At 39.8% G+C, this 18,314-nt stretch overlaps 1 protein-coding gene across 4 annotated transcripts in view; it reads right to left on the bottom strand.

Annotated features, from left to right (window-relative positions):
* Positions 1–18,314, bottom strand: part of EPB41L4A (erythrocyte membrane protein band 4.1 like 4A) — a 134,159-nt gene that overhangs the window by 67,307 nt on the left and 48,538 nt on the right. For 3 of the 4 annotated variants that reach the window (XM_040580447.1, XM_040580448.1, XM_040580450.1), the window contains exons 2-5: positions 16,904–17,008; positions 7,003–7,054; positions 5,805–5,883; positions 2,088–2,185 (exon numbers count right to left, since the gene is read on the bottom strand). In XM_040580447.1, the coding sequence (XP_040436381.1) occupies positions 2,088–2,185; positions 5,805–5,883; positions 7,003–7,054; positions 16,904–17,008 (334 nt within the window). Of the gene's footprint in view, positions 1–2,087; positions 2,186–5,804; positions 5,884–7,002; positions 7,055–12,117; positions 12,203–16,903; positions 17,009–18,314 lie in introns of those variants that run through there. The other variant, XM_040580451.1, reaches the window with a different exon arrangement.

The following is an 18,314-nucleotide window of genomic DNA, read 5'->3' as shown; positions in this document are numbered from 1 at the left end:
GAAGGTTCCTGTTCAATGCCCTCTAAGCCAAAAAATCGCCAAAAGCAAGCTTCAAGAGTCAAGAAGAAAAAGATTCACCTATCAACTCATGTTTCTTTCCAGAATTTAATGATGTTTCTAGAACAAAACAGTGATCTGCTCGGTAGAGATCTTGAGAAGTTTCTTTAGAAAACCTCCAGAAAAACAATGTGGCTCTTGCCCATAGCAGGAATAAGAACAGGACTACAGCAACTCCAGCATTCCCAATAGGAAAATTGGTATATTCTGCAAACTGTGCCATGGGTACTGATTTTTCCACCATCACCACTATAACAGTCCATAGTCTTTGACCACAAAAGAAGGAATCTGATTCAAGCGCTAAGGACAGGATCTGCCTGGAGACCAAAGGTGACACCCAGGCACAACCTGAATGGTGACCGCAGGGCCAGTGGCTGCAGCAGGACATGGGTAGAGGACTCTGGAGAGCACGTGGCCATGTCTCCTCCTCCAGATCTCAGCAGCTGCTAGCTCCACTGGGAAAGACACCACTAATATCACTACAGAAGCAGAGCTGCTCAGCTACTACTGAATTTGCACAAACACACTTCATTTCATTTCAGTTGGGAAAAGAAAAAAGCACGGTCAGGCACATCACCCTTGGAAAGCCTGCTGACCTCAGTGCTGATGCTTTGGGTTCATATTTTCAGTATCTGACACAGACATTGCTCAGGTGTCTTTATATACCTTGAACAACTACAGGGCCTAAATAAAAGGACAAAACCTTTATACAGTCAATGGCAATGCATGCTTGCTGGTGCCAGGGCTAGCTTTAACCCACTGTATGCAACCTTTGCCATGCTTTAACTCTCTACTCTCACATCAGCTATCCCATTGTTTTCCTGAGTATCTGAGAATAGAATCACAGACGCAGGATTTTATACCAAAACCACAGCTCCCCATACTCTAACTACCTTACAAAATTACTGAAGGACAAGAATTAATTCTTTTTACTAATTTCTCATAATACGATTAAGATATTACCATTATTATATATTTTCTTGCTTCATACTTGCAGTATTTTTTCAGGGAAGGCATGTATGAAGTGAAATGTACACTGCAAACAGTTTTTCATGTCACATTTCTTAGATGGCAAAATGAAGTATAAAATAACTGCACAAAAATAAAAACTGCTGAAATTTAGTTTTCAGAAACACATACAACACAGTGAAATTCTGTATAATGCCTACTCCCATTTCATACGCAAGTTATTCTGCCTTGTTATTCTAAAATGGAAATGAAAGGATGACTATTTTTGATGTACTAAGTGTTGTTGAGTCACAATTGAAACACCAATAATAAAAATAATCTTTGCTTAATACATACCACTCATGATAATTCTAATTTAACATCAAACAAATTACAGGTACAGGTCCCAGCATAACTAAGCACATGATTTTTGGTAACCAAATTGTATTTCAATACAGAGCTTGAGTTGCAATATGAAAGGAATAACTAACTGGTAGACAGATAGCTCCTTTCTAATTGATTGCTAGTTCTACCAAGCATGCAGAATATAACATCCACTTCTGGAAAGCTAACTACTGATGAGTAAATGCAGATAAATGACAGAGAGAATTAAAATCCTTCACTTCAGGTCAAAACACATCCTCCCTTCAAGCACAGGGGCATTCATATTGACAAAATGTAATTTTTTAAAGAATCTTTTATTTGACAGACTTAGTTGGCTGGAGGCTGCCAATAGCCTATCAAATCTGTAAATGTCCTGACGAAGATTTTGTCATACTCCGTATGCAATCCCGAGTAAGTTATGAAGTCTTAATACATGACGAGATATTCCTCAGCAAGGCAAAGAGTGTTTGGCAGTCTTCAGACTGACTTTTCAGTTTCTTCTTTCAATTAACCTCTATATTCCTTCTATATTATCAGTTCAGCATGGTCATCTATTTACAGTTCTTTAGCTGAAATAAGTCATATTAGTTTTATTCTGTTTTGAAATGAATGCATGAAGTGTTAGTGAAATCTTCATCAAAATTAATCATAATGCAGCATTAAAAGAAATAAGCTCTCAGTTGGCCAGAAGAACTTACACTGAATTATATATGCTCCCAGCTGTGCTGCAGTGTTGCTTGGACAAGGCAAACGGCCCTGTAAAACATCTTGCTTAACCTGCAAGAAAAACTGATACCTAAAACACAGAGAGAAAACAGTTATTATTTAAATATTGAGTCTTATGCACCAAGTAATCTTTCATCATCTTCCAGTTTACTTAAGACGTACCATTCACCATAACTGTGTGACAGTCTAAAATCGTATTCCTCTCTGAATGGCTTTTCCCTATTGACCTTGAAGTAATCTAGTGGAAGAACCTAGGTAAGCAAGCACTCTGTAGACTTCCCATCTGCTTATATTGTGCAGATACAATTAATTTTCCCTCTGAAAATGTAATTTCTTTCTTTTGACTTTCATAGAGCAGTCAGGAAGTGGGGAAGAGCGCTAGGAATCAGAAAAATCAAAGAAGCAACTTATCAAAGTTTAACCTGACCAGGGGACCAATATAAGGGAGATCTGGGTATTGGACACATCTTTACTCACGCATTTTCTCGCCATACACCAGAGTGTCAACTCTAGAGCAGCAAGCAGATTTGATGGAGTCCATATGCCCATGAAAAAGGCGGATGGGCATACCATCATCAGCAACTGTATGCTGCAGCATAGAGTACTCTCCTTCTTGCACCAGAGATAGCAGGCATAAAAATGTAATTTTCAAAGGCATTACCTGCTTCTACACTTAATGAAGCACGTATTGAGACCACTTACTGTGAACCAATATGCACAGAACAGATGGAAAAGTAAGGACAGGAAAACAAGCCATCATACAAAGGATCTGCTCGGCTTTGCAACTCCCCATACTCATTTATAGGAAGTCTTTTAAATGCTTTTTGGATTTTGTCTGGGTTTATCACAACAGATTTACACAGTGTTTCACATCAACCTAAGCAAATTTCTTGCACAAAGTTCCTACAAAAGGTAACAATACTGAGAAGGTAACTTTTTAAAGAAACAAAAATGATTATCCGTACAAGCATACAGCTTTTTCATTACTAATTCAACTTTATTTATGTATAGCTATCCAGCTACACTACAAATAAATTATTCTGTGTTATTAAAAGTTACTTATGAAAGCTCCTTGAATGGTCTGTAAGTTCTAACTGCACCTATGCTGATCAGGGAAGTTGGCAAACTGCAGGTCACACGATAGCTGACCCACAAATCTCTTAAGACCCAGCCAACTTTACTAGACTGTATGAGCCTCTGAGTAAGGATATGAGTGTCTTTCTGGTAAATCATCTCCCAGAATCTGGGCTATGACAGATACTATTCTAGGAGTGTCCAGCCTTAAAAAAATGGCTAATATTCTCCACCTTAAAGGTCCAGGCACTGCGTAAGAATTTTATGGAAAAATCATTAGGCAACACAAAGCGCATAGACTCTGTTTCTTCACTCTGAGCAATACCTCAGTACTGCTTCTAGGTTATGCACATCAGTCCTACCTAGACATATCTTCTCTGTATGAATTATCTTAATGACAAAGATATTTTTACACCCATTGTGGAGTACACAGCATCTTCTTTTTAAGATTAAATGCATTTCTGATATGCATCTGTCTTTCTGTTAGCACTTCTCCATATCTACAGTGCAGAGCTTCATACCAGATTAAGCTACAAATACATTCTCCATGTAGCATGGATCTAAATAGATATACTTCTGCATTTTTATAGCATAGTCTCAAAGCAGGACAGGAAACTGCAAAAAACACCACATCCCTACAAAAACAGTCAGAGCCAACTGCTAAATTCTTCAGTGACTCCTGTAAGAACTGAACAATCTCAGTTCCCACTGAAGCCACTAAGCTCCTCATAAAACCAAGCCTTTTGCCCAAACTTGTAGCTAAAGCACTCTCATCTTGTGTGCTGTCAAATTTGCCATGCATATATAATAGTGCCTAAGTGCTAGTTTGCTCTAGCAAACACACCAGCAAATGTTAATATGAATCACCACAGTGTTAGCTTTTGCCTGTGTAAAGCCAGACAGATTTTGCTGTGAACCAATGACAAATTTGACAGGTTTTCATTATTTGCAAATAGTAATCATGTAATGCCATAGATCATCAACATCTAACAACCACACAGTCCGCTCTCATATCCATTAAAATAACAAACACATGCTCCAAAGAAACACACCGGTTAGCACAAAACAGTTAACACATCAGTGGAATTACACACATTTAGGCAGAAAATTACTATCGTAAAGAAAAATAACGCCTTTAACCCCTCCTAAGCAGAAGGAAGGGTTTTTTTATTATTGTATTTTCTTCTGAAAAGGTATACAAACCCTCCTTCCAAGGTTTAAGAGCCTACAGGAATAACTGCTCAGAAATGTTGAGGGCATTTGGCTATTCAATACGTTTTGCTGAAGACTGTCAATACAAGCATGTCACTTTCTTATAGCCTCCCTCCATACCTTCTAAGGTCTAAAATCTGCAGGACCAAACACCATACAGACAAGAGCAGAGGTTTACTAATTATACTAAAATGCTTCTCAACTAGATTCACACACCTAATCAGCAGTGCAAATCACTGACTGACCTTATCACAAGGCAAAGAGAAACACTTCTTCAAAATTTAGCTCCTGTGATTTCCCAAAGAGAAATCCACCCTGCCTCCCAGCTAGCAATCACAACACATTTGATGGCCAAAGCTTCCTTCCCAGGGCCACCTGTCTTCCCCTGTGAGCTGGGCTGAAAGCACTTCTCTGGAAAAGTATGGGAAAACTGCATTAAACCTTCACAGTATAGGGGCATCACATTGTGGCTAGATTGCTCTCTTTTACCGGCGAAGTCAGAGTGTTTATTATTTTTACCAGGCTAGTCCCAAACTTGTTACATTGGAGACTTTTGTTCCTGCTGTGCCAGTATCGAAACAAAAGAATTTTCTCAGTCTGGTACAAGAAAAATATTCTGCCTGTGCTGCAACAACTGCCACCTTTGATTAAGGAAAATTAAAAACTCTGCATGCATTCCAATGAATTCTCATGTGTCGTATTCCTAGGACATCAAAAGACATGTTTTGGCATTTAGTAATGCAAGCCAGCACACTAATTTTGTCCACCTACTTATTCAAATTCTCAAATTTCCTTTTGAACCTAAAACTAATTGTCTGAAAGCTTTCATAAATAAAGCAAACAGAAAACCCTATGCATGAGAGTTCAGGCAAGCATGTGGGTGTATGTGTTTGTGCGCGTGCGCATGCATGTGTCAGTGTGCTCATCCTCATATTTCGTAGGGGTCAAGCTTAGTTAAAAGAATCAAAAGCGTGCAACTCTTCAATTCCCTTTGCATATTTTTAGAAAGACCAAAATAAATCCTCTTGAAAAACAGTTCTGGAACTTAAGCTAGGCAAATACAGAAGAAAATTCCCTGTATTCATATTTGATACCAAAGAAAACTCTAAACTTGATTATAGCAAAATATAAATACAGATACAACAATGGATTCCTTAAAAATACCCCAAACAAATGCATATCAAGTCCCTTTGGTTTTGATGCACCAGATAGCACCTCTTCATCTTGGGCTTCCAAATGGTTGTCCATACCGATGACTGTGAAGCTATCACAATTCTCTTCCTACACATACCAGATTGCTGTTCAAGCAGAAAAATGCAACCCAGCCACACCACAATATGCACCTGAGTGGAACAGATTACTACCCTGAAATGAACAGCCTACACTCCTATTGAATACTGTACCTTGTTATTTCTTCTTTCAGTTTACATGGATCCTCTGCATAGAATTTAATGCCAAAATACAGAGTGTATGGTGGTCCAGCTAAGGGAAAAAATATTTGGTGCAAAAGTTAGTTGTTATGAACTGTTAATTGCTAGGAATAGTTACTAGCTGGCTACAAAAAAGCTACTAAGAAGCTTATCTTAATGTTATATGAAACTTGAAAAAATCTTACATCCACAGAGCAAACCCCCATATCTCTAGTCATTAAACATGTGGGGAAAAAAAGAAAAGAATTTTTATTAGGATTTTACCGGTCTTGTGTTTATTTATTCACAGCTTTTCTGTTTACTTGGAGTTTTTGCTAATTTTGAAGATTTAACTTTAGAATTCATTCCTGACTTACTATTTCTCAAAGATTTTTTTTTTTTTTTTACTGCTTGGTTTTGACCTTTAGATACTTTTTCCACTGAAACGTTTTGAAAAATGTAATTGTGCATGAAATGTGATTCCCTGTCCTAACTAATAATACTGAATACTAATCCCTTCCACACTTTCAAATATCTTATGGAGCAACTTTAATTATGTGCCACTTCTAATTAAGAAATATTTGGAAAAGCTTTTCTAATTCACCTTATAAAAAGGTTAGTCTCCTAAAAGACTCAGTGAACTCAGTACCAAAATTCTTACAGCTACATTTATTCCATGCATGCTCCACTTCTGCATCTTTTTATAGAAGGTCTCCAAATTCTTAAGCAAAATAATCTTATCATGTTCTTTAATTATAAGAAAAATAGTAGGTCTTGCATCTGTGATATCTGAAGAGTGACAGTAACAGCAGACACTATTATCAGTAAGTGGCACTACATTTACTTTCAGAAGCAAAAAAGGAATCTAAGTTGATTATGGTATGGTACACTGCGATAGAAGTATCACAGCTACTACAAAATCAATTACACAAGAATATCACCGTTTATTATTCTAAAATTAAATTTAAACACAGAGAAATCTTCGGACAATAATCACACCAATTATTTGAAAATGATGGTATTTTCCGTGTTAGAAACTTTGATACAGCTATGAACAGCAGTAGTAAACTTGTTCAAGAACTACCAATCTGTTGTGAATAGAATCTAAGTGTTGTACAGGCTGTATATACAGAACACTGCCTCTGTTACTTCATCTTCAGATACGTTTTTTAAGTTCAAATAAAATACATACTGTTTATCAATTCTTTATGTTCAGCAAGGGTCTTTGCAGGATCCAGCCAGTACTGTGAGACAGATAATCAGGGAAATTAGTCACTTAACATGGAAAATTAATAAAGAACAATTGCAATTCTATATTTTTTCACCTATTGGTATTTAGTAGCAGACTGACACACTTCAGTCAATAGCTAACTTGTGCCAGCTTCCAATCAGAGAAACATCGTCTGTACAAGTCTAACATTGCATATCTTCTCTGGGGGCAGGAGTTGTCCTAAAAGGAAATCTGTTTGGTAAGAGCCACATCTCAGGCTCACAACAAGCTGGCTCTACAGGCACTAAGTACCCATTGGTGTCTAGCTGATCTGCTATAGCTAGTATATGGATGTTCAAACTTGTTACTTTCTTCCTGGGAGATTAATCTATGCAGGATAACTTTAAATCAAAGCATGTAATACAGGACCTACAAGGAAAAAATGAAGGGGCTTCGCTTATTTTCTGAAAAACAAAAGCATGTAAGGGGGAACACACATAACAGCACTCTGCAACACCTGAGAAATTGCTGTAAGAGAGTGATCAATTTTTCTTCATGTCCACCAAGTATGAAGAAATGGGCTTAACTAGAAGCAAAGAGAAAATAATTTTGATTTTCAGAAATGGTTTCTTGTAGCAGAGGAAGAGGATGACTGGAAATCGGCACCAAGGTGGGGAGGGCACAGACTCTTCCACCAGACAGTTTACAGGACTAGTTGGAGAAATGTGTCAGAGATGACTGAGGAACACTTAGTACACCGCAGAGGGATGAACTGCTACATGGGTTCCCACACCATTTGATCAACAGACAATCCACAGTATAATTTCTCACTGATTACTCCGCCCCGCCTTTGTCAAATTTCTAGTAAAATTAAATAAAAGTTAAATTAAGAAGTTAAATAAAAAATTACAGTTAAATAAAAGTTGTCTTGGGGCTAACAGCTGGCCACAGACCAGCTGTGTACTTTGAGTTACAGCTACACAGGTCACCACCATCCTGCACTTGTAATCCCTCCAGCTACTTATTTCTTCCTTAGTTTGACACTTCTATGATTCAGTTTTGGAAGAAAGTGCAGAGGCAGCTGCCAAAACCATTCTTGTCTTCCTTTTCTTCAGTCCTCTTCCCTCACACACAAACTTTTTGGACCAGCTTAAAATACTGGAAACAAAAAGGCTGCAGAACACAGCCCTAGAAAGACCATATTAAGGCAACAGAATCTCTTAGTACCCACACCTTTTTTTAACTGAGGAACTACACAGACCAGTGAATGAAGAACCTCCTTGCTTGCACCCTTGAACCAACTCTATAGAGAATAAGAATTAAATGATTAATCTACCATTCCCCTTCTATCCAGAGAAGATCCCAGGCCTAATAAAACTCATTAGTAGAAGGAGTAGCTTAAAGACAGGAGGGAAAAACACTACAAAGCATTTGAGCGGAAAATCTCAAGCAACTGGTTCTATAAGTGGTTGTAAACAACTACTATTTTAACAAGACATGAAAACAACTTCCATTAGCTGCTGCTCCACCTGAGAAAGAAACAGCTGTATGCATTGTTCTTGGCCATTGTTATTTGAAATCCTGGAATGTTCGTTAAGAAAATTTCCTAAATTTTGAAGGGGGGGAAAAGTATTCAGTACATGCTTGTACTGAATACATCCAACAGCTATGCAAATATAAACTCCCTTAACCTCAAGAGAAGGTGGAAAGAAAAACTTGTCACACTTGTTCAAATATCTATCAGAACTCCACATCAGCAATAATCTGAGCTAGTACAATAGGCTGATAAAGAGATTTTACAGTCAACAGGCAGCAAAAAGGCAAAATGACTCTGCAGTGCACATTCTAGCTACACAATATGGTCAGAATGTGCTCTGACCTCTCCTTAAAACTGGCATCACAGTATGAACACTACACGGTCAAGCTAACTTGCTTAACACTGACAGCTTCGTGTTACACTACAAGAGACCAAAACTACCCTGCTTCAAAATCAGATCAAAGTCCATCATGGAGTAACTCCTTCATTAAGTTCTCCTCAACTGAACTGACATCAGCTTGAAGAGATACTGCCTTATAGCCCTTTTTGCAGCTTAGCTTTACATGCTTAAGTAGATTGATTATTTGTAAAAAAAACAATGGATACTGATGGATCACCATTCAGGTTTGCAAGTTGAGCACAGGACAGTTACAGATTTCTGGTTGCCTCTGCAACCTGAACTCCACCACCACTTGTACCCATGCCCTGAGACACACCAGGATTCCATCAGGTGCTAAAAGACTGTATGGACACAGCAGACAACACAATCAAAACAAAAGTCATTGTCATAATAAGAGTCATAATTGAAACTCTTAATTTGCACTTTACTGGCAAGTCAAATAATATTGTACGGTATTCTTAAGGCAATTTCCAAGCTTGGGGGAGGGGTCAAAATTCAGAGGGAAAACCATAAGTTCAGATTCAGAGGGGAGGAGAGGGAACAAATCTGGTTATTCGTCTCGCTGAGCATTTCCTTCCCCCAAACTGAGCCGGCAGCAGGAACCGCGTCTCCCAGCCCTCATCCCTGTAAGACAGATTGCTGATACCCATGGTAATGAAAACCAGCCTCAGCTGGCAGGAGGAAATATGCTCTTCGAGGGCACCGCGGGCCTCGAGATGCTGCGGAGGTGAAGTCTAACACTTCAGCTCAGACCAGTTTACTGCTGGGACAAAGAGTAGTGCGGAAGAGGCAAGAGTCTCGTCTGCCTTCTTGTTTCTCCAGAAAGTATTTAGCGCTGTGCCAGGGCCACAAACCCACACTTAAAATGACTGTGTAGCTATTCATTATTCTAAATAATAATTCCAAAGGCTGCCAAAATTTTCCTGAAGAATGTAAGGGCTGGGTGGAGGAGAGGGAGATTTCTAACATTTTATCTGTAAGCCAAAGATTAATGGAATTCATGAAAAGGCATTTTTCAAGCCAACATTAGACAATAAACATTTACAAAACCAAGAACCCTGACAACAGAGCCCTCTAAGCATACATACACACACACACACATACACATACACAATAGTATGTATTAGATACCTCTTAAATGTTTGCATATACATATAAATAGTGTTAGGTACAGTTAGTTTTGAGCCCACATGTTGAAGTGCCAAGAGAAACGAAACAAAAAAGCTGAGTGTCTTATTAATCCAATGCACTTGCACAGCAGGTGTTGACAACAAGCCCTGCATTCATGAATGCCAAAGCAGCTCCAACATACACCCTCACCCTTTTTTATCTGTTTGGCAGCCAGTGAGCCATTTCCCAGTGATTTCCCACCTGTATCTCTCCTGCACAGACAGCAAGAGCTGTCTGACTTACAAACAGCTTACCACTACTGCAAAGAGGTCGAGAGCCTAGCATATACCCATCCAACTGCAGGGGATAATAGTTGTGAACCTGAAAGGGGAATTTAACGTTTACAGAAGAAATGGGGAAAAAATAATGACTTCTAAATAGTCCTAATCAATCCAACTATCCAATTACCAAAGTGATGGCTACTCATTTACTAACTGTTATTTACAAAGACCATATAATATTAGATTAATTTTTTTTTTCTTTACTGAGGCTGATTATGAATGTACAATGTTCTTAAAGGAAATAATTCTCCTCTAATTTTTAGGTAGAAATTACAAAAAAGATGCTTTAAAGTACAGCATATCTAAAAATAGAGGGGCTTTATTGTCCTTTGTACTTTTACAAATCTGGCTCCCACACAAGCCAGATCTGTAAGCAGCATGCACCAAGTGCCATGCAGTATTTCATATTTAGCCCTTTTACATAACTGCAAACATGCCTTTTCTCAAATCTGGAACCTTCATTCCTTGGATATGCATAGGGTTAAACCTGGGTCAAATTCCATGAACTTGTTTGAAACAAAATATTAACTAGGTTGATGAAATGTTTGCTGTGGTATCAATCAATGAAGTGTCTGGCCGAGAAAAATCATCAATTTCAAACTAAGTCCTGGGCTGTCTTAACTAGACTCTTACAAAGCTGTACCCACATGCCACACATGCCAGGTTTTGTTCACATTTAGAACAGAAAAACCACAACTTTCAAGAGAAAGGCCAGTATTTTTCTATTATGATCTGAAATTATCAAGATTTTTCCACAATCTAATACAAACCCAGCAATTAGAATTATTTAGCCATTACTTTTTCTGCAAAGGTTCAGTGCAAAGAATCTAAGTCTGCTAAGCTCAGAACATCTTTACTATGTAAGAAACTCATAAATCATCAGGCAGTTCTTACAAATATGTATTTAATACTTCTGCATTTTCATTATTAGAACCTGAAGTTATATTGATTATATTCAGTATTAGACCACCAGTGTGAATATACTGTTCACACTGCTACACCCTGTAAGTTTATTCTTACCACCTTTACCTCACCTGACCATCAGCCTTGTCTAGGTTGTTTTAATCCATTAACAATTTTCTAAAACGTCTGGCTTCTAACCAATACTATCAGCATCCGTTTTCTTCCACCAGTCGTGCCATTTATCTTAACAAGCAGAAGTCTTTTTTTTTCCTAGATAATCTAGTATACCATGCTTGTGGGCAAATGTCAATCCATACAAAAACAAAAATCCATACAAAACCAAAATACAAGCGAAGTACAGTTCATCTGTTTTTCTAAGATCCTGAGATCAAAATTACACGACATTACATGACACTAATTCCCTACAGAACAGACATTTTTAATCGTAAGCAAACCTTCCATTAAAATCATGCTCTTCTTTCTATAGCTAATTTACATGCAGTCTTTTCAGTCTGTGACCCTATCCAATTTGGTACAGTAACCTGGCAACCTGAGCACGGTGCAGTTCCTTCTGCTGGATGGATCAAGAAACAACCTTCTGATACTTGAGTTTGCACAGCAGAGAGATGCAATTCATGGCACAGGCTTCTCTGCTCAGCTTTGCCGGGGCTGAGCTGATCTATCACGGCAGCACAGCCACTCACAGCAGAGAGTTCAGCTTCACAAGAAACTGAGGCTTGCATCTCCCCTCTGTCTCTGCGTGCCCTCTGGGCTATGCAGTTGCGAAATAAACTGCTACCTCCTACCTGCTGTGCTCTTAGGTCTGTATGCTCAAAACAGAGCTTCCTCAGAGCAGGGGAGAAAAAGCACATCTACGCTACAGGATACATGGTACAGAGACAGCGCAGCCCATCTCATGTTATCTCCTGATCCTGGAGCTGTACACATGTGTTTGCACAGCGCTGCACCGAACTAACTGGGGCTGGGGACATTGCCGCTTGGCTGCAATACTGAACTAACGTGGTGATACGGCTTGCTGTATTTGTATTTGACCCCTAAAGAGCCCTAACTGAGTATTAGTATGCTGTACATTGTGAATATAATTGCTCAGATTAGCATTATATCAGATAAGAAAAGAAGAATATTTGCATCACAGCCTGCTGTACAATGCAGACTTTGCCTCCCGCAGCTTTAGGTTAAGCCGGTTTAGCGTGAGAGTTCAGTTAGGAATGGTGAGGGGGCAACCAGGCCAATGTGAGATTGTAAAGTGCAGCCAGGTTTCTGGAAGTAAAAAAACGAAAAAAAACCAAAAATTATAAACAGACCTTTAAAATGCTTTTGGTTGTCTGCAATAAGGGAGTTTCAAAATCTTTTTTGTAAGAGAAGCTCTAATAGCATGACTCTTTTCAGCACGTTTTTGTGATTTGACAAGGGAATGCCTTTGGGTTTCAAAAATACCCTTTCCCTCATCAAATTCTGCTCAGCTTTTCCTGAGATATTATGCGTTAAAATTGCCATTTCCATTCTCTCTTTTGTGTGCCTCAAGAAAATACTGGCCTCCTGCCAGAACAGTAATTAGCATGACTATCCTAAGGCACACTGGAGATGCCACAAAGGCAGTAGCAAAGGGACCATGTGGGGAGCACCTGGGAGCTGCAGCACGGTGGGAACCAGAAGTGAGTGGCAGGGGAGCTGCATGGCCCTCCCAGCACTGGTTTACCTAGCTTTTGGTCTCTCCTCCACTAAGGGAGAGGTACACCACTGGGCCACTCTTTCCCCCCAAATATTAAAGCAATGAGAGACTGAAAGGCAGGGCAAAGTTTCCTCAGCCACCTCCAGCTTCTGCAGCACATATCTGGTGACCGTGTCTTGCCTGAAAATACCAGATGGGGCACAATGTCCCACATTTCTGGCAGGTGAGGCAGAAGACAAAAATGCCCTGTCAATCAGGATCCAGCTGACCATCCACATGAACAAGCATGAAGACTGTATCTGGTCTCCGCTTAGCCTAACTTGAGTGTCAAGAATCTCTGCAGCAATGCAAAAGGATCAGGTGAAGAGTGATGATGAAGCACACTGAGAGATTCAGCAGCATTCAAAGAAAACTGCTTTAAATAAATAAAAGAAAATTAAAAAAAAAAAATAAAAATAAAAGAATTTGCACCAAAAAAGATACTCATGTATTACATTAGAAAGCAGCATGCAGTTTGTCAACCAAAAGCACTCAGAGGTTAGGAAACACTACTGACAACCTGCGGCATTAGCTCAACTCATCTATTCATTCAGGTGTAGTTTTATTTTACAAGATTTTTAATTAATTATTTATATTTTAATTAACTATTATAATATACTTTTTGGTTTTCCTTAGGAGTCCTGCCTTGTTCAGAGCACAAGATAGATATAGCTTACACTGTTCTGGCAACTCACAGTCTTCCAGAGCTTGATTTTGCAAATTAAATACTGCCCTTTTACCATGGAGAGTCTGGGGGAACCTGGAATGTCAATAAAGCAATATTGTCTGTAATATGACCAAATTATTACCCCTAGAGGCAGCATCATCCAATTTATGCTTTATCCTACTGTTCACAGTCCTCCCAGTGCCATCCAGGTCTGTCAATCTGTTTGCTGCATCCACCTATTCTCTCTCACATGCTAATTCATTTGTTAGTTGTTCAGGAAGAGACCATTTTAGTGTTCTGCACTCATATAATGCATAGCACAGTGAAACCCTGTTCACTGAATACAGCCCTGCTGGTACAACTAAAATAATTATAATACCACCCACATCAGAGGTAGCACACCAACACAGCACTTAAAAGACCACCTGGAAGTGCTGGGCATGCAAAAGTAATGGGGAAAATAACTAAACAAGTTTTTTCAGACCCTTAATATAAAAAAAGTGTTTCTTTAGAGACTGGGTTGCATTCCTTGAAATACATAGTTTTGTCCATGCTGCTTTATTCATCATTCAGTTAAGTATACAGCATGACAAAAAAACTGGCAGAGCAAACAATAAAATATTCCCCACCACAAGCAATGTATTAATAGGCAGCCAAACCTCCAAACACATTTCCCTGTCTGAGACTTAACTCAGAAACACGGTTTTAAAACTAATTAGCAAGGTAACCTTTTTGCCATTCCCTTAGGAAAGCTACTGCGGCCAATCCAAAACATATCTAATCCAAAATTCAAATTTAGGCTTCTTGCCAGCCAGGACTAATTCCCACAACAGCCCAGACAGTTTTAGCCACATTCAGTGCACAAGTGAATATAAGTTTACAGCTAAAGCATGGAGTGCTGTTTGCTGCATGGAAGCTTTCCCCTTATACTGGCCATTCTTAAGAGCTTACAAGATTTCACTGAAAATAACAAGCTAGCAACAGCTGTCATAAAACACATAAAACTAAACACAGATATCACTGGTTTACTTATTTATGAACTTTCCAGATAAAACAGCATAAACTTTTAATTACCCATACACAGACAAAAACCAGGAACAGGCATTTTCACAATACTTTGCTGCAACACAGCCCAGGTGCAAAGCCTGCAGCTCAAACCCGGCCAGCCACTGTGGCAGCATCCACACGGCAGGGGAGGCGCGCTCCGTAAGGTGGCCCACTGTTGTGGTCTCCAGTTGTACCTCCTGGCTGCTTCCCAGCTGCGTGTCAGGACAGAGCTGATGTGTTCATTGCTTTCCCACACACCACACACCTGGGATTTCCCTGCAAAGAAAACCCGCAGGCAGGGGGAGACACGCGTGTTCCCCTGGGGGATGGGAACACAAGGAGTCAGCAGAGGTGCCTGCCCACCAGTGCAGAAGCCAGGCAAAAGGCCAGCCAGCAGACCTCCACGCAGAGAGGCTGAAGCATCGTGTCTGTGCTAGAGCAAACTGCATCCCCACGACATGACCAGTGTTGGTACAAGAGCAGGCAAATGGGGGAGGTGGGATGAACATCTTCCTAATTTATTGCAAAATCAAGAAGCATGGGGGCTTCCTGACCTTGGGCTGGCCAGAGAATAAAGACAAAGGCTGACACTGAGAGGCATAAAGGCTGTTCTTGTATTTGGAGAGACTGAGTTAATACAGTTGTGGCCTACAGCTCACGCACACTACCGTAATACAAAATGCACTACTATACAATCATCTAGTCTGTTAGCAGGATGCATCCTAAAATCTGCCTTTATGTGTTAAACTCTTCACAAAAGAGAAGTAATCTTCTTGTACTTTCATAATGCCGTAATACACCATTAAATACACAGTGTGTATGCCTCTGAAAATATTCCCAGTAATAGCCATTTCTGGGGTTTTTGCCTCTACAAGAGAAAGGGAAATACTTTTGAGAGCAAAAAATACCTACCTGCTCTTCATTCACACTTCAGTTTCCTCAGAAAATCAAAAATACTGTTTTTAGCAGCCTGCTTTTAGTTCACAGATGAATCTGACTTTCATCTCCATGGAATTAAACATAGGTTGAAGCTTATGAAGGAACTGAATTCATGAATGTCTAGGCAATGACACAGAAATAAATACAGACTGAGATATACTTCTGTAGCTCTCAGCAGCAATCAATAATCTTCCACTAACGCTGTTCTTACTTCAGTCTCTACATGTTCAACTTCTGCTAGACAGAAGAAACAGGCAAATACTTAGCCCTTTCAAAAACTTCCTATTATTAGATGAAACGTGGCATCTGTTGAGGTCAGGGTCTTGTGCAGTACTCTCAGCACAGAACAGTGACTTTAAAAACCTAACTGCTTGACTTAATTTAGCCACAGGCCAGGCATCATTCCCTTTATAAAATTAAGGTAATATGAAGACCACCCTATAAAATCCCACCTGCTGAGCACCCCCTGCTCCTCACCTCTGACTGCAGTAACGCTGCACAGGCCATTCTGGGGGGGCACTCCTGACAGTGCTGCCATGAGCCACTGCCTGCTTCGGCTGAAACATCTCAGCCGGGTTTCAATTTTCTTACCCATTTAGGACTGTAATCTCCAGGTGGAAAAAGCTTTCAGATGTCTGGTGAGTCCCTGTCAAGAAGGCTCAAGAGACAACAGGCTCAAGGACACAGAGATGGGCCAGGAGGAGTGAAAATGTCATTGCCAGCACCCTGACTCCTGGGGCTCTGCACGTGAAGAGGCAGCTGCCACACCAACCATGCAATATATTCTGACACAGGCGTTCAGCAAGTGGTCCAAGTGAAGCAGCCTGTGACATGTTCAGGGACATTCCTTCCCAGACACTGCAGGGACAAGTGAAGCCAGACAGCACAGTGCACCAAGCACAGGTTTCAGGGCACAGTATTGAAAGGGAAAAGATAATCCTACTTAAATGTCATAATTTTGTACTATCTACACTTTCTTCATTTAGTTTACAACAGCATTTAGCATTTGATTCTGTTCCTATCTAAGATATGAATGGATATTCCAAGACTTTGATGCAAATGAACACAAATAAATTATTACTGGAACCTGAGCCAGGAAATAGTGCAAGTTGGTGAAAGCATGGCAATCTAATGCTCTACTCACAAATGGCACAAACAGGGTCAATCTTACATATGGAAAATCCAATCTGTGGTCTCTCTTACTCACCGTTTGATGACTTCGGTCACAGTAGCGCAGTCCAAAGTAATCTATCTCCACTAGGTTTAAGTGACGAAATACGTAGCCCAGGACAACCGACCCTTTCGTTGACTTCTGTGGGAAAGAATTTACAAAGCCTTTTCACAAAGACGTTCTGCCTTTGTCAGCTATGTGCAGTAGCATTCATGCATTCAATTAGCTTTGTCTAAAAAAAAAAAAAAAAAAAAGGAGGCAGTTCCCAGTGTCTTTAACAAAGATTTCAGCTGTACAGAAAGAAAATATTTTGCCCTCATACACGTTTAATCAATCATTCTGTCAATACTATTAGGTAACTGGCAGGTCAATAGTTACAAGATGTTCTTGAAAGGTTCCCAGTATAACAGTGTAGAGCCATCATACAGGTTGTTTACACTAAACAACTGTACTTACATATTCCCTCAGCGTGTTCAGTGAGACTTAATTATCAGCCACAAAACAGAAAACAATTCTGGGGGAAAATTATTAAGGTAAGCAGAAACACACTAAATCTCCTTTTAGCATTTTGGATAAAGCAGAACAATACAGGAGATCTGTCCCACTAAAAAGCACACAGTTATTTCATCATTCACTTGCCATATTAGGCAAATCACCTTCACCATTGGAACTGTTTCCATTATCATTTAAACAGTACAACAATGTCTTGGGAACCTAGGATTGGGCAGGCATCTAGAAACAGACACAGGAAGAGCTCAAAATAAACAAGCAGCCCTGCCTCCAAATAACCTGCACAAATAAATGATGGCAACACTTCCAACAGGGTACTACTGCATGTCAGAAGAGTGTTACAGACAGAAGTTGCTCCACAACCAACTGCTCAGAGCCCCAGGGTTTGGACATGGTTAACTGTGCAGACAGCATAAAAAGAGCTGCCTGCACCATGGCTTACTGGGGACATGGAGTGGTGCCCACCTAAGGCATGCTGAGCTTCTGTGATTGTGAAGCTCAAATCTATTTGCTTTCAATGACCTTTCTGCTCTTTGTCTGTCCAGTAATTATTCATAGCGTCAGTTAGTTTTATTAGCAAAACTAAGGATATAATGCAGCAGCAAAGATGAAGCTGTCAGTTTTCCATTCACGCATCTTACAATGAGAATACACACTCCTGGGAGTAATCAAGGATCCTAATGTGACAAAAAGGCTCTCTGCACCAGGTTAGGATTCAGCTAGCCTTCTTGGTTGGAAGTCTTCAGACAGCTGAGAACTGCAATGGGTTCTACGCAAAAAGTCTTTGTGATAGACTTCCTCCCATGGGGGCTAAAGCTAGTGTGTTATCCCCACGAAACCCACACACCTCACAGCTGGTTTGACTGAAATGAAAGACTCTCCTCTTCCTTTTCAGAGATAAACGGTAACAACACATAAAAAGCTTTTCTACTGCTTT

This window comes from Falco naumanni, chromosome Z (assembly GCF_017639655.2).
Source record: "Falco naumanni isolate bFalNau1 chromosome Z, bFalNau1.pat, whole genome shotgun sequence".
Lineage (NCBI taxonomy): Eukaryota > Metazoa > Chordata > Aves > Falconiformes > Falconidae > Falco > Falco naumanni.
Note: the sequence above shows the minus strand (reverse complement) of the source record. Positions and strands in the feature narration are given on the sequence as shown.